The sequence below is a fragment of the Sordaria macrospora genome, chromosome 5 (genome assembly GCF_033870435.1).
Source record: "Sordaria macrospora chromosome 5, complete sequence".
NCBI lineage: Eukaryota > Fungi > Ascomycota > Sordariomycetes > Sordariales > Sordariaceae > Sordaria > Sordaria macrospora.
The window spans coordinates 4,096,282-4,110,637 of record NC_089375.1 but is presented as its reverse complement, the minus strand read 5'-3'; the positions used below and the strand labels follow the sequence as shown (position 1 = coordinate 4,110,637).

General features: G+C 52.8%; 3 protein-coding genes across 3 annotated transcripts; all 3 read right to left on the bottom strand.

Annotated features, from left to right (window-relative positions):
- Positions 1-2,417: 2,417 nt before the first annotated feature.
- Positions 2,418-3,757, bottom strand: SMAC4_09351 (uncharacterized protein). The gene is made up of 2 exons (XM_003343855.2): positions 2,893-3,757; positions 2,418-2,803 (listed from the first exon to the last, which is right to left on the bottom strand). The coding sequence occupies exons 1-2, from the start codon at positions 3,119-3,121 to the stop codon at positions 2,751-2,753; spliced, it is 282 nt and encodes a 93-aa protein (XP_003343903.1). The 5' UTR covers positions 3,122-3,757; the 3' UTR covers positions 2,418-2,750.
- A 742-nt stretch (positions 3,758-4,499) lies between these two features.
- SMAC4_09350 (uncharacterized protein) lies at positions 4,500-9,724 on the bottom strand. The gene is made up of 2 exons (XM_003343854.2): positions 8,963-9,724; positions 4,500-8,712 (listed from the first exon to the last, which is right to left on the bottom strand). The coding sequence occupies exons 1-2, from the start codon at positions 9,044-9,046 to the stop codon at positions 4,780-4,782; spliced, it is 4,017 nt and encodes a 1,338-aa protein (XP_003343902.1). The 5' UTR covers positions 9,047-9,724; the 3' UTR covers positions 4,500-4,779.
- Positions 9,725-11,031: 1,307 nt separating this feature from the next.
- On the bottom strand, positions 11,032-12,933 carry SMAC4_09349 (uncharacterized protein). Its single transcript, XM_024656009.2, has 2 exons — positions 11,821-12,933; positions 11,032-11,746 (listed from the first exon to the last, which is right to left on the bottom strand). The coding sequence occupies exons 1-2, from the start codon at positions 12,224-12,226 to the stop codon at positions 11,478-11,480; spliced, it is 675 nt and encodes a 224-aa protein (XP_024510961.1). The 5' UTR covers positions 12,227-12,933; the 3' UTR covers positions 11,032-11,477.
- Positions 12,934-14,356: the final 1,423 nt, after the last annotated feature.

Here is a 14,356-nt window from a genome sequence, read left to right as displayed (position 1 = left end):
TACCTAGCTGTTGTGACTGATGTTGACTGATCTGATGCCCCATCCACGACTCGTGCTGTATACAAGGCAAGCCTACTCAAGGCAAGTTTGGGGGTCGGCTTGCCTTGTTAGGCCTGCAATTTTGGGAAGTGTTCGTCTTCTTTCCTGCAATAGTGCAGTAAGAAAAGCTGTTCTATCCCAAACCCAAGGCCTTTTTGGCACCAGAAAAAGGCTTCTGTCACTCTGCTACTGCTTAAACGAACACGCCCTTGTATCCCGTCTTTCTACCGATAAAATACCCCTCCTGCCTGGTGAATATTGGTCTCGAGTGCGGTAACCTCCACCGATGATAATACACGTATGGAGGTTATACAAGCCAACATGGCAAGTCAAGTCAAGTCACAAGGCATGGCAAGTCTAGTCGATCCTAACACTGGAAGGCAAGGCAAAGGGAGTTTAACCCCTGGCTTGCCTTGACTTACCTTGACTTGCCTTGTGTGCAGCACTGTAATCACGAGTACATAAGGCATCACATCCCCCATCTCTTTTCCGGTCTCTTTTTTTCTTCTTTTTTTTTTTCTTTTCGGCTACGAGAGCTCAAAGCATTTGCCCCCCCCTCCCCCCCCTGTTCGTTTGTCTTCTGTTTGCCCTCGGCTTCTTTCGTCTTGTCTGCTTCCTCCTAGGCTTTTGTCCCAACTCTGGCTCGCGCCTTTTTTTCTCTTTTCGTCCCAATCCTCGTGTGTCCATTGACTCGTTCCTCGGCCTCGTTTCCCACCACGATGACGTGGAGCTCCCTGTTACGATCCAACCAAAGTTATGTAAGCTAGCTAGATAGATAGACCAATCAGGTTGGACCCGAAGGCCCGAAGGCTTCGGGTCCCCGGGTCCAGTACACCGGGTCCAGGGAAGAGCAGTATAAAAGAAGGCCTCCCGGCCTTTGTTTATAAGGCTCTTCAGCAAGAAATAGCTACCACAATCTACCAGTACCTTTCGGCCACTACTCCGTTACTCTATTGTTCTATCCCAGCGATAATACTCCTGTGCTTGTAACGGTTCGTCATACCTCTGAGACCTGTGTCTCCACTTGCCCTCTCTTTTGGATTCCGAAAATCTCTTCTGCCTCGTTCATGAGGCCTTTATGGTTGATAAGTAAAAGGCACGACGGTCGAGGTGCGTCAAGGAGCCGAGGAGCGGACAAGGTGTGTGAGAACCTTGATGGCTACTAACACGTCTTCAGTCCAGGTGTGTGATCCATTACGAACCTCAAGTTTGTGATGTTTGATGTTTTGACGTGGTGGCCGAAAAGGAAAGAATACTCTGCATAAGTGGTCGGGACATCATTGATTACAGGGAGCAACCAGACGAAGGACATGATAGGAAGGAAAGTACTCGGGAGCAAGAGGCCTTACAGACATCATATGTATTCGAGGTAGGCACGACGTTCCTGTGTTCCCTCTGCTTTGGATCAGCATCTTCTGTTCTCGAGTTTGCAAAAGTTTTCCTCCTCTCGTCTCTCATTTCATCATAACCGAGGCTTCCATTCGATCTCATATCGTCGTTTGTTCGTTTGTCTACTCGAAACTTCACCGTCCAAAAAGTCGAGATGAAATCTTCCGCCCTTATGGCATGAGAGCTTCGCCTTCTTCCTCCAACATCTCCCCGATCTCGCTGTTGGTGCTTCTGTGTATGCTGCAAAGGTGGGCTACAACATTGATCGTGAAATCCTCGAGAGGGCCGAAGTAAGTTTTTTTTTTTGGTTTTTTTGATATCCATGCTTCTAGGCTTTTGATAGAAGCCATTACTAACAGATAGATGTTATGTTCAAGGCTCGCTCTTGGTTTTGCAAGGATCCCGCCCGCCAGTTTGACGAACTCCGCAAGCATGGGTTTTAAATGGGGGCCACAATGCGTCACCCATTCTGTCGTTCCAAACAATGTCCTTGTGTGAATGTGATGTCTCAATCAAACGCAAAGTAGAGCGCCCTTACTCACTTGGCTCAGAAGATTGTTGATTAAATGGCTTGTACCTATGCACTGTGACTCTCGCTGTTCGCATTGCAACGAGTCGCATTTCCAAAAGGCAGTGAGGGGAGCAATAGGCGTTCCTTCCCGTCAGGGGGATAAATTTCTTTGGGGTCCTGCTGGCCTGCTGCTTGCGTAGGTTGGGTCGCTGGTCCCTTCCCTGGAAACTGCGCGGGAGATTCAATTCCCGCGGTACCAGGTGGAAGGAAGGCGTGATCGAGGTTAAGAACGAGGAGAAGTCGAAGAGGGTGAGAACCTTGATGGCCAATATCCGTATCGATAAGGCAATGGGGCCTTATCTTATCGGCGTATCACTGGGACGGGCCATTGCACAGTATGGTTCTCTTTGTTTTGGTTTCTGTCACCAACACCCTAGAACACGAAGGGATTCACGAAGGGATTCACGAAGGGATTGACAAGGAGTTCAAAGGTATATCCTGAATTTACTCCATTAAAGCGAACAACCGCCGTAGATATTTCGTTCTCACCAGGTTCCCGGAACCTTCGTTTCCAACGTGTGATGATGTTCCTCAAAGCTGGGCTGTCGTCATGTCCGTCCGGTCCGAATCGACGTTGCTTCCTCCAGCAACTTCCCGTCTCCACAACATGACAGTCCATCTCGCCCAACGATTCGAAGAGCCAATATTCATGATCGCTCCGGATCCATCATCCTATCCAAAAACCCCAATGTATCGATTGGGTTTGATACCCTCGTATAACGTACGCAGAAGCAAACGTGAAGAGCCCAGCTTAGGAAGCGTTAACCTCCTCGCAGAACTGCTGAACTGCCGGGAGGACGTCGTCTATTTGTTGGTTAGTACCTATATGCTCTGACATGATCTCAAATGGAAGAAAAGCTGCAAACAAAACGAGCAAGGAAGGCAATACGTACTAACAGCAACATCACTCCCACATGCCGCCAACACGCACGCCGTCCCGGCTTGTACGATGGCCGACTCATTGTCTGTCGTGCACCAGCACTTGTAGTCGTCTAGAGAGCAGGTGGTGGCGGAGGTGACGGCGTCGGTGATGCATGGCTGGGCGCACTCGGGGATTTCGTCAAGGGATTGGGCGGCGACGAGGCCGGCGGCGAGGGAGACAATGGTGAGGAAGAACTTCATTTTGGTAGTGGTTGGTTGGGTGCAGGATTTGAGGTTGTGATGGACTTTGTTGAGAGGAAGAGGTACGGCGGGAAGAAGTTGTACTTGAGAGATTTTATAGACGAGGAAATTGGTGTCCTGTCTTCTTAATGTTTTGATGCCGGGTGCTTAAAAACGGGAAGAGAAAGCAGGAATGTTGTGGCCTTTATAACCTTGGTCAGGCAAGATGTGGTATCTGTATGTACACTAGATTTGCGAGCAGTGCCAGGCGGCACTTTGTCCGAGGTCCGGGCGATGCTAAGAAATCTGTCCCCTCGTGATGTGCAGCGGGGAGAGTCTGGGGAAGTTGTCACGAGTTTGTGCTTGAGCCTCGAACTGGTAGACACGATGGAAATCCGTGGAGAATCCGTGGACGATCATGCGAACGGATTGCTTCAGGTCAAAGAGCGATGCACACACCGACACTTCTCCGTGTACCCCAGATTTGCACTTTGACCAATGACAACTTTCGACTTACAACAAATCGGTCTGCTAGGTAATTGACAGTTTTGAAGATCTTCTGGGCTCTCCTGAAGGTCTTTGGGGTAAACCTGGGGTAACGAAAATTGATTGGTCATGTTTCTAAAACCGAGAAACTCCCAAGACGTTGATCTTCACATGGTGTTCTGGAGAGAAAGGTCAAGCCTCGGGCTACCATAACATCTTGATGACTTGACTCCGACACCTCTGACAAACGATTAGATGAAGAAGTTAGACAGCTTACCTGGAGAGCCTCTCCAAGTTGTGGTCATATGATCCTTTATCCGGGTTTGAAGCGGAGTCGTAGTCCTTTAGTTTCTTTACCGAGACATATGGACTTGAGTCGCTAACAAGCACCGCTAGCGTACACAAGAAATACCTTAGCCTCACGCTGAACGTGCACGTCCAGCCACGAGCATCAGTCGGTCTTCGAAGGTGAGCGAAAATCCAAGACCAACCTTTGGAGTCACAGCTCCAGCCACTGTCATCGCTTTTCTTTTTTCGTATTCGAGCATTGAGTTCAGTTCTGTGGGACGACCATCAAAGCGGGAAGTTGCCAGGGCATCAGCATTGCTGGTTGACAAACGGCGCACGCACTACGCGGTTTTCTCTTTCGGGCCAAACCGCGCTTGCCAGTCGCTCGGTCATCGCACTTTTCCCTTCTCCCCCCGTTCAACTGACTGGACCCCGAAGAGAGAAGATGCAACTGTCTTAAGCAGATCAAGTGGACGACTCGAAATTGCGGCGAGAAAATGTTGCATCAGAAGAAAAGAAGAAGATTCCGAGTTCAAGACCTGACGACTCGGAACACCCCGCCTCATCACCCACCGCAGACTGACACCCGTGAGCCGTGACTTGCATCATCATTCATGCACCAAACCACCGAGACAGGATTGAAAGAAACGAAAGTTTGATCAAGACTAACATTACGAAGACGGCTAATAGTAAACTAAGGGATATGGTATCATGGACTCAAAACCCGTAACAGCAATACGCATCACACATCAATAACTTCTTCACGCTTTTTTCTTCCATTCCATCCACCCATCCCCTCCCGTCCGTCCCTTCCTTCCTTCATTGTCATCACCCTTCATCCCCAATCACCTCCTCACTTCAGGGGCATCTCCCACCGCCATTACACTACACCCAGGCACCGGGACTCACTGCAACATCTGCTGCATGGCATTAATCCGATAACTCTCCCTCCTCGCCATCAACTCCTGATGCGTGCCACTATCCACAATCCTACCACCCTCAACAACAAAGATCACATCCGCCTTCTGCACGGTATGCAATCTGTGTGTAATCGCCAGCACCGTCGTGTCCTTGGCAACCTTATCCAATCCCTCCTGCAACGCCGCCTCGCTCGCCGCGTCAAGCGCACTGGTACTCTCATCCAGCAACAACAACCTCGGCTTCCTCACCAAGGCGCGCGCAATAGCGAGTCTTTGCCTCTGACCACCGGACAAGCGAGAAGCAGAAGCGCCGCATTCTGTCTCGTAGCCCTCGGGCAAGGCGGCGACGACGTCGTGGATTGAGGCCAAACGACAGGCTTCTTCAATCTCGGCATCCGAAGCTTCGTGACCTGGCCGCGCGCCGAGACCGACGTTGAATTTGACGGAGCCATCGAAGAGAGCGGCTTCCTGGGGTACGAGGGCGACAGAGTCACGGAAGTTGGAGGTTGGGGAGGAAAGGTCCACGCCGTCGATGGTGATGGAACCAGCTGTGGGCGCGTACAGGCGCTGCACGAGGTTCATGATGGTAGACTTGCCGGCGCCGGAAGGTCCGACGAGACCGACGAATTGGCCGGGTTGGATGGTGAAGGAGACGTTGTCCAGGACGGGGTGGTCGGGGCGAGAGGGGTAGGCGAAGGAGACGTTGGAGAATTGGATCTGAACGCCGGACTTCTTGTGGACGAAGTTGGATGATTCGCCGGTGGCTTCGGGGTCGACATTCTTGGAAGCCCTGGAGGTGTTATCGTGGACGTGGTCGTTGGAGCCGAGACCGATGACGCCCAAGATGCGGGAGATGGCCAGGCGAGCACGGGAGAATTCGGGCGCCAAGGAAAACATTTGACCCCAGAGCTGGGCGGAGACGAGCATGGACACGAGGACGATGAAGAAGTCGCGCTGCGTGTACTCGCCGTGCATAATGCGCTGCGAACCCCACCAGTAGGCAAAGGCGTACACAAGGAAGGAGACCGAGTTGGCGAGCGCCAGCCAGATGTTGGTGAAGGCTGCGGCCTTGACCATTTCGTCGCGGTTGTTCTTGAGCAGACGCTCGTAGGAGCCGAGGACCTCGTGCTCGAGAGAGAGGGCGGCGACAGTCTTGATGGTTTGCACGGCTTCGACAGCGACAGAGGTGGCTTTGTTGAAGGCCTCGGCGTGACGCTCTTCGTAGCGGGCCAGCATGCGCAGTTGCATCAGGCCGGTTCCCAAAAGGATGGGCACAATGGACAGACAGACGATGGCAATCTTCCAGGCGAAGATATGAGAGAGAATGATGGCGGCGATGAAGTTGACGCAGATGGAGAAGACGGTGCCGATGGTGGAGCCAGAGAAGGCACCGACTGAAGCGCTGTCCTTGGTAATGATGGTCAAGAGCGACGACGGGCTGCGACCCTCAGACTGATGCCACTGCACGCCCTGCTCCATGAGAGAACGGAAAGAAAGCACACGCATGGCGTAGAGGAGCTTCTCGGCGATGAGAGCGAAGCACGACCAAGCGGCGAAGTTGGCGAAGAACTCGACGCAGGCAAGCATGAAGAGGAAGCCGCCGAAGAACTTGCCGTAGTAGAGGACCTTGTCCATGGTGCTGCTGCAGGGGTTGAGAGCGCCGATGGTGAAGCCGAAGAGGATACCAGAGCCGGAGAAGGTACCGCCGACGATGACTGCCGCGAAGATGGCGAGTAGGAGCCAGCCGAGACTGGGACGGAGGAAACGGCCGAGCGAGCGGACGACGCTGCTCAGGGGACGCTTGGTGTCGATGCCGATCTCATCTTCGTTAGGAGCGGCGGCCGCGGCGGCAGCGGGAGCAGGGGCAGGAGTGACAGCAACCTTGGAAACAGAAGGCTTCTCAACGGAGGTTTCGGTGGCAGAAGAGGAAGACTCGATAGACTCGCCGGAGACAGACGAACCGGTCTGGGCCTTGTGAGCAGTACCCAGAGTCTGGAGGTTGGCCATCTTGGCGAAAGCACCGTCTTCCTTGGCCATGAGCTCATCGTAGGAACCTTCCTCGATAACCTTTCCGGCTTCCATGACGACGATCTTGTCGGCGTTGCGAATGGTGGACAGACGATGGGCGATGGAGATGACGGTCCTGCTCTTGGCAGCACGGTCGACGGCTTCCTGGATACGACGCTCAGAGGCAGAGTCCAAGGCTGAAGTAGCTTCATCGAGGAGAAGAATCTTGGGATCACGGATCAAAGCTCTGGCGAGGGCAACACGCTGGCGCTGACCACCACTGACCATGGAACCAGAGGGACCGGCATGGGTGCCGTAGCCGTTCTCGAGACGCTCGACGAAGCTAGCGGCGTCGGCCTCGGAGGCGGCGTGCTGAATGAGGTGGACAATCTCTTGAACGAGGGGGCTGAAGGTGCTGATGGTAGAGGGGTTGATGGAGTCCTTGCCCTTCTTGGCTAGGTCGGCGAGCTCGGGACTGTGGAGGATGTCCTTGAGACGCTGGTGTTCGGGCTTGGGGGAGTTGATGAGACCGAGGGCAATGTTTTCGAGAATGGAGCGGTCGAGCAGAGAGGGCTCTTGTTGGACCAAGCTGACGAAACCGCGCAGATTACGGACGTTGAGCTCCTTGAGATCATAACCGTCCATGGTGATCTTGCCGGAGTTGGGATCCTGCAAACGACTGATCATGGCCGCAACGGTGGACTTGCCACTGCCGGACAAACCGACGATAGCGGTGTGCTTGCCAGCAGGGAACGTCAAGTCGACGTTCTTGAGAACCAGCTGCTCAGGGCGGCTGGGGTAGGAGAAGGAGACGTTCTCGAAGCGGATCTCGCCGCGAGTCTCAAAGGGAAGGACGACGCCCTTGTCGGAAGTACCGTCGATGGGAGAGGGCTCCTCGATGTCCTTCATCAGTCTGTCGAAAGCAGCCTGAGCACCACCCAAAAGGGGCAGCAAGGGGGAGATGTTACCAAGGACAACGCAAGCATCGACCAAGATAAAGATGACAGTGTAGATCTGACCAATGGTCTCGTCGCCCTTGCCAGCCATGGCATCAGCAACCATGCGCGAACCCTCCCAGAAAGCAAGAGCGTTACCGGCGTAGGCGATGAAGTACAGCAAACCAGCCTGAACAGCAGCTGACATGCCTCTCTTGATACCGGCATCACGAGCCGTAGCCATGTGATCAGCGAACTTGGCCTCCAGTCTAGGCGCGGCACCAAAAGCTTGAACGACAATGACGTTCTTGAGAGCCTCGGAAGCAATGGACGAAGCGCTAGCAATGGCACCAGCGGCCTTGATCATGTACTTCTGGAAGAAAGCACCACCGACCAGGCCCATAGCGAGGTAAGCCGGGATCAAGGAAACCAAGATACCAGCCAACTTCGCCTGCTTGATGAAAGCCACGACGTAGGCAGTGATGAAGAAACTGATACTAGCCAGCAGCACACCGACCTTCTCCGACGTACCCGCCTGCAGAGCCGCCATATCGCCATGCAACCTTGTGCTAACCTCACCACCGGCGGCTCTCGTATCGAAGAAAGCAGGCGGCTGGCGCAGCAGCGCAGAGACGTACTTGTTCCTCAGACGGGCGGCGAGACGTTGGCTGATCAAGCTCCATGAAAGCACATAGATGTAGATGAGGCAGAAGGCGGCAATGGCGATGTAGACAATGATGAGAACCTTGTCGTTGATGTCGTGCTCGTACCGGAAGGGGTCGGCGTTGGCGTCCTCGACCGCGCACGTCGCGCCGTTCATGTCATCGACTAGTTGGCCGAAGACGATGCCCATGAGCGGGAAGGGCACGCCGGCTGCGAGGGCCGAGATGGTGCCAATTAGCAGGAGGAGGTGGTCGGTCCATGTTGGGTCGGCGGAGAAGAAAATGCGGACGTAGCCGAAGAATTTCTTGGAGACCTGTGTGAGGTTGGGTTTTAGTGTTTGTATGCGATTGTGTGAAAGGTATGTGCATCTCATGTGATGGGTGGTGATGCTGAGGTGGTGTTGACATTAACCCCTGAATGCCCCTGGGTATCGCCATCAACAACATCACCCTATCGATAACCCAACCACTAGGCCGGATCATCAATCGATATCGATATCATCATCGACACACACGATAAGACATCTATCATCGATGAATGGGTTGGGGTATGAATGAACTAACCGGTGGTGCTGGTGGTGCTGGTGGTGTGGCAACAGCAGTCTCAGGCGCTGGCTTCTCAGCCAGGCCCTTTTCCTCAGCGGACATGGTGGGAAAAAGGATGGTGGTGTTTACCGCCCCTTTTCTCGTCGTCCAGCTGCTGCTTTGTTTTTGTTTACTCGGCCCCTTGTTTTGTTCACCTCATGCAGTGTTGGAGATGGATGAATGAACTGATAACAAAAATGGATAAAGGATTTTCTTATTGATGAGGATAAGGGTGAGTGAGTCTAGAAGGAGGAAGACCGGAATGTTCCGTGGGTTCGGCCGACAATCGATTGATGAAGAGATGGATGGTTGGATGGATGGTTGGATGGATGAGTGAAAGGGTTGGGTTTGGATGGTTCTGGTTCAAGATCCGAAAGATCAAAACTCAAAACAAAACCTGGGGGTGTGTGTCGTCAACACTCCTTCGCCATCTGTCTCATCCACCACAAAGTTCCTCCTCCCTACCGGCCGGGGGAGGTGACATTTTTGCCTGTTGTCCCGCCGTTTCCTTCCTGCCACCCCCCTTTCGCCCAGTCGCCCACCGACCGACTTGCCTTGCCTGCAGGCAGCACACGGGTTCCCACGGGTGTGTGGGCTCTTCATTTCTCTGCCGGTGGATGTCCCGATGGAGCACCGTGTCACAACCACTGTCGTCGTCAACTGTTTCGCTGGTCTCGCTGCCGCCCCGCCCCGCTACGCCGGCCCAAAGTGGAGTCGGCAAAAACACGCGATGGTGCCCTGTTCCAAAGAAAAATTTTTATCAGATCCGGCCTGTTGTGGTTATCAGATCCGCACATGCCAAGCCCGGCATCGGGTTTTGCCAAACGAACCAAACAAAAAACGGAACGGCGCAGTGGAAAAAGACGCAAAAACGTCTTGGCCATGTTGTGCTTCCACCCCAGTTCTCCTTTTTCGCCTTCACAACGCCCAGTCGCCCACGGAAGTTTTCACGGCCTCTTGCTTGCGAAATTGCCTACGGTCTTCCGCGATCTCCCTGGCAGTTCCTGGCACGCCGGGGTTTTTGTGAGGGAAACATCCCGGTTTTGCTCGTTTATCAGATCCTTTTCCTTTTTCCGTTTCTCGTCTTCGGTTTTTTTTCTGTGCACACGCCCTTGGGGGTGAAAAGAGAGATCTTATCTGATCCGAGATTTTGACCCGACAATTTCACACCTCCCTCCAGTTCTCGGCCGTACCGACACCGCTTCGGCCACGGCCAAGTCGCCGATGACCCAGGAGATTTGATGAACTTTGTTCTTTCCCCACAGTCTTGAAATCTTCTGGACACGTACAGTTATCTGATCCTTCATTTTGACTCTTTGTTCGTCGTTATTCTTCTGGAATCCGTCAGGATCCCGGAGTCAGGACCCAGGAGGAGGAGACAAGTGACAAAGTTGTTCCTTGGTCGTCTGGTCGGCGGTTCTTCCGTCTGGCCATTCCGCCATTGTGACTACAACTGACCAGAGAAGCCAAGCTTGAAAACTCCACCGTTATTGGACCTCGGGCCGGGAGTTTGATGTTTTGTTCACCGCACCATCTCCTTTCGACTTCTCTGAATTGCTTCACGTGGTCAATCAGGTCGAACTTCTCGCGACTGAACAGCAAAATGATTATGCCGTGATCATCCTCACCAGAGCTCAGATGGCCTTTCACAATTTCATCCACCACGGCATTGCCATATCCCTTTCCAATTCTCGTCGGAATTCACAAATTTACGACACCCACCCCAAACTTTCCAAGTGGATCTCCGTTTTCCAATTCCCAAAATCCCACATTCCTCTTACGTACAAGGCCGAGCCTGTAACCCTGCTGTAACCCTCCCGCATATGCATGGCGTTTTTCTGTCCTCCCCAGTGTTTGTCGTCTTTCAACTCGCACTGGACCAGATGTCTTCTCCTTGCCTTCAGAGGCTCCGTCCTTGCATTATCTGATGATCTGATAAAAAATTTGCCTCCCCTCCAGACTCCAAGGGCAAGGTACTCCTGGCTAGGCTGGCATTGATGATGACTGTTTGGCGGGGTGGAGATGTTGGGGGGAGCAGGGCGGAATCGGATTTACGGTTCGGTCGACGGCGAAGGTGGGAGGTGGGAGGTGGGAGGTGGGTGTGATGTAAGCGGCGCTGGTCCCCTGGGATGGAAGTTCAAAGGTTGGGATATGTAGACGACGAGGCCAAATTGGCATGCCTGGGAAAGGGGCAAGTGCCAGGTGTTGATGATGACAGCTTCTTGGGTTCTTCTTTTGGGCCGCGGCTACGGTTTACCCCGAGACTCTTTCGTATTGCTCCTAGACTTGCTGTCCGATAGATGTCACTCGAAGCCGGGTCTTTACCTGTGCAGTTTATCACGATGCTAGGTAGGCATTGTGTCTCAATGAAATGTGAAAGTCACAGCTGTCTGCCTGCCATGGGGTATTTATTGTATCCTTCCAATCGTACTTCATCACTTTGTTCTGATGACTTCCTACTTATCTTATCACACCTTTCCCATACCTTCCCTTATTACAAACGAGTCTTGGCCGGCGTCTTAATCATAAGTGGCACCTCAACATCCGTTTCCGTTCCCAGCACGGACTTGCTATGAACCACCCTCGCGCTCTCCTCCGGCACCCTCACAAAGCCCATCTTCTTGTACAAGCCCTCAGCAGACGCCGAAGACTCCAAGTAAATGGGCAAATTGCTGTCATTGCTCAAGTTGATGAGCTCCTTGACAATCATCGCGCCCGCACCACGGCCCTGATGCTTGGGATCTACCGCGATGGCGTGGACATCTGTTTTGTCATTCATAACCATTAGCAAACGCCTCACATCACCTGACATCATCATCTTGAAAAATGAAACCTACAGATATATGACCCATTACCCATAATCTTCTCCCTGGCCTCACAAAGCGGCTTAAGGACATTATCCGCCCTTTCTCTCTGCTCGCCCTCCAACCAAGGAATGCCAGGATACGCCCGCTCCTCCTTCGTCCGCGGCTTGATGAACACGTCGCAAAGCGCCATGCCCACGATCTCGCCCGTCGCAATGTCTACGCACTTCCACGTGTACTGCGACTCGGCCTTGTGAAGCCATGCTACCGTCCCTTCGGTGTGCGCCTTGCGGAACTCTTCCGAGGTGTAGCCGCCCGGAAACAGGATCTCGAGGATCTTGCGCCCGTCGGCGTCGGTGGTGAAGGCGGCGAAGTAGGCGTCGTAGACGGGCTTGATGTCGGGGATGAGAGCGGGGAGGACGGCGAAGGAGGTTGACATTTTGGCTGTTTGTGTTTGCTGGTTCTTGTGGCCGGCTTGGCTTGGCGATGGGTAGTCTGATGTGATTTGGTCTGATACGATCCGATACGATACGATATGATCTGGTGATACTGATCTTGGTGGTCGGATATCGGCTAGGCTAGGCGTGCTTCTGACTGCTGCAAGTAGGGTCCGTGAATATGGTCTGGATCCTGGATTCTAGATTCGGATTTGAGATCTCGGTGGTGATCGGATTCAGTTCGGACGTCAAAGTGTCAGAGTTGACTTCAAGACTTCGTTCCCAGGCTAAGAATGCGACATTCATCACCGCTAGAAATACTACCACCTCCGGGATCGTCAACAGCATCAATCAGCCAGCCACTGAAGCCAACCCACCGACGCGCGTCGTCGTTGGCCAACAATTCGCTACCACATTCACCAACACTTCACCCACTTGACACTACAGTACCACTATTGTCTCCAGATTTGCGACTCCAAAAGGGAAGCCTGCTCGGTGCATCAGCCTGCAAGAGCGGGTTTGCGGGTCACACGCACGCAGGTCGCCAGAGTTGCAACGAACTACGGAGTACGGGCAGACTACGGAGTGGGAAGCAAGCACGTAAGTGAGATGTGCGGATGCCACCACGAATTGCGGCTTTTGCGGGCTTTTGCAGTAGAGTGATTGTGGTAATGATCGTCGCTTTTTAAATGGCGAACAGTTGCATGTGAGTGGCTGCCAGTCTTCACCAAACAGTGTTACGTCTCAATTGTGGAGGACATGGAGGGCACCATGGACACTCGCAAGCGCAACAACTGGAAGGAATGGTCGCCGTTCACCATTATTAACAGCCGTCAAGGTCGACAATAAGCGAGACATGGAAGGTGAAAAGATGGAGAGATGGAGAGATGGAGTGATGGGGTGATGGAGTGAAACTGGAGTGTCAATGTGGTATCCAAACGTCAACACTCAACCGACCTTTACACTCTACCTACCTAGGCAGGCTAGGTATCATGAAAGAAACAACAACGGAGGCAATAGCGCAAAAAAAAATGAATTCAATGGTGGTCGGTGGATGGCCTGGAAGTGGAAGTGTGCATTTTCCCGCAACCCGCTCTTCAATCATCAATGGCGTTGTTGCAAACATCCGGATGTGACGCTGGAACGGTCCTCCTCCTCCGCTTTTTGGTGATGATGGTACCAACTACCGAAGCCGGCGGGAAGGCATCGATGAGATGAGATGAGATGCTGCACGGGCACTGGAACGACACTCGACAACCACAACACATGTGCACGCCACACAAAACATTCCCATGCACACCGGAAAGCAGAAACAACAGCATCGCAAAGGTTGATGGCGTTTCATCTCGTGGTACCGTCCATGGTGGAGGTTGCCGGCCGCCCCAAAAGAATCCTAGGCCGACGGCAAGACGAAACACGGACGGTACGAAGGAAAAGTAGTCAAAAAACTGGGCACCGACCGGCCTCTGAACCTGAAAAAAAAACAAAAAAACCACAAAAAACCAGTTCCATTGGTTCGACTTCCACTCAGTCGCCCCATTAAAGTTATCAGATCCGATGATCCGTCCGTCGTTCAGCACACCATTGCAATGGCAGTCTCACGCCCCCTTGTCACCGTTTTTGTTTTTGTTTTTGTTTTTGTTGTTTTTCACGAGCCCCCGTTTTATTCTAGGGTTCCATTGTTTACCCCACCATGGCAACGCAACGCAACGCACACGGACCCCACTGCAGTGGAGGAGAGCCGGAAGGGACAGGGGAGTGAGAACCAAAAATTTCTCACTTTTCCAGCATTATTTTTTGCGATTTTCAACGTGGTTGGTGAACTGCTTGGAACTGCCCTGATGACTTCTTCAAACGCCAGACCGTACCCCATGTCCAATTGGCCAATTGCGTGGTCGGATCCGAGAGGACTGAGCAAGAGGTGCTCGGCCGAGTTGATGAGTTGACGGCATTTGAAGATTTGAAGATTTGAAGATCGGAACAACTGAACATTCGAAGCCAAACACCAAATTCGAAACCATGAGGAAGTCTTCGTTTCATGATGTCACAAGTGTGGTATGACAGGCTCTCTAGCGTAAGAGGCGAACCCGTTCATTCTGAAGAACGGAGAGGGTAAAAAAAGGTAGAATGTG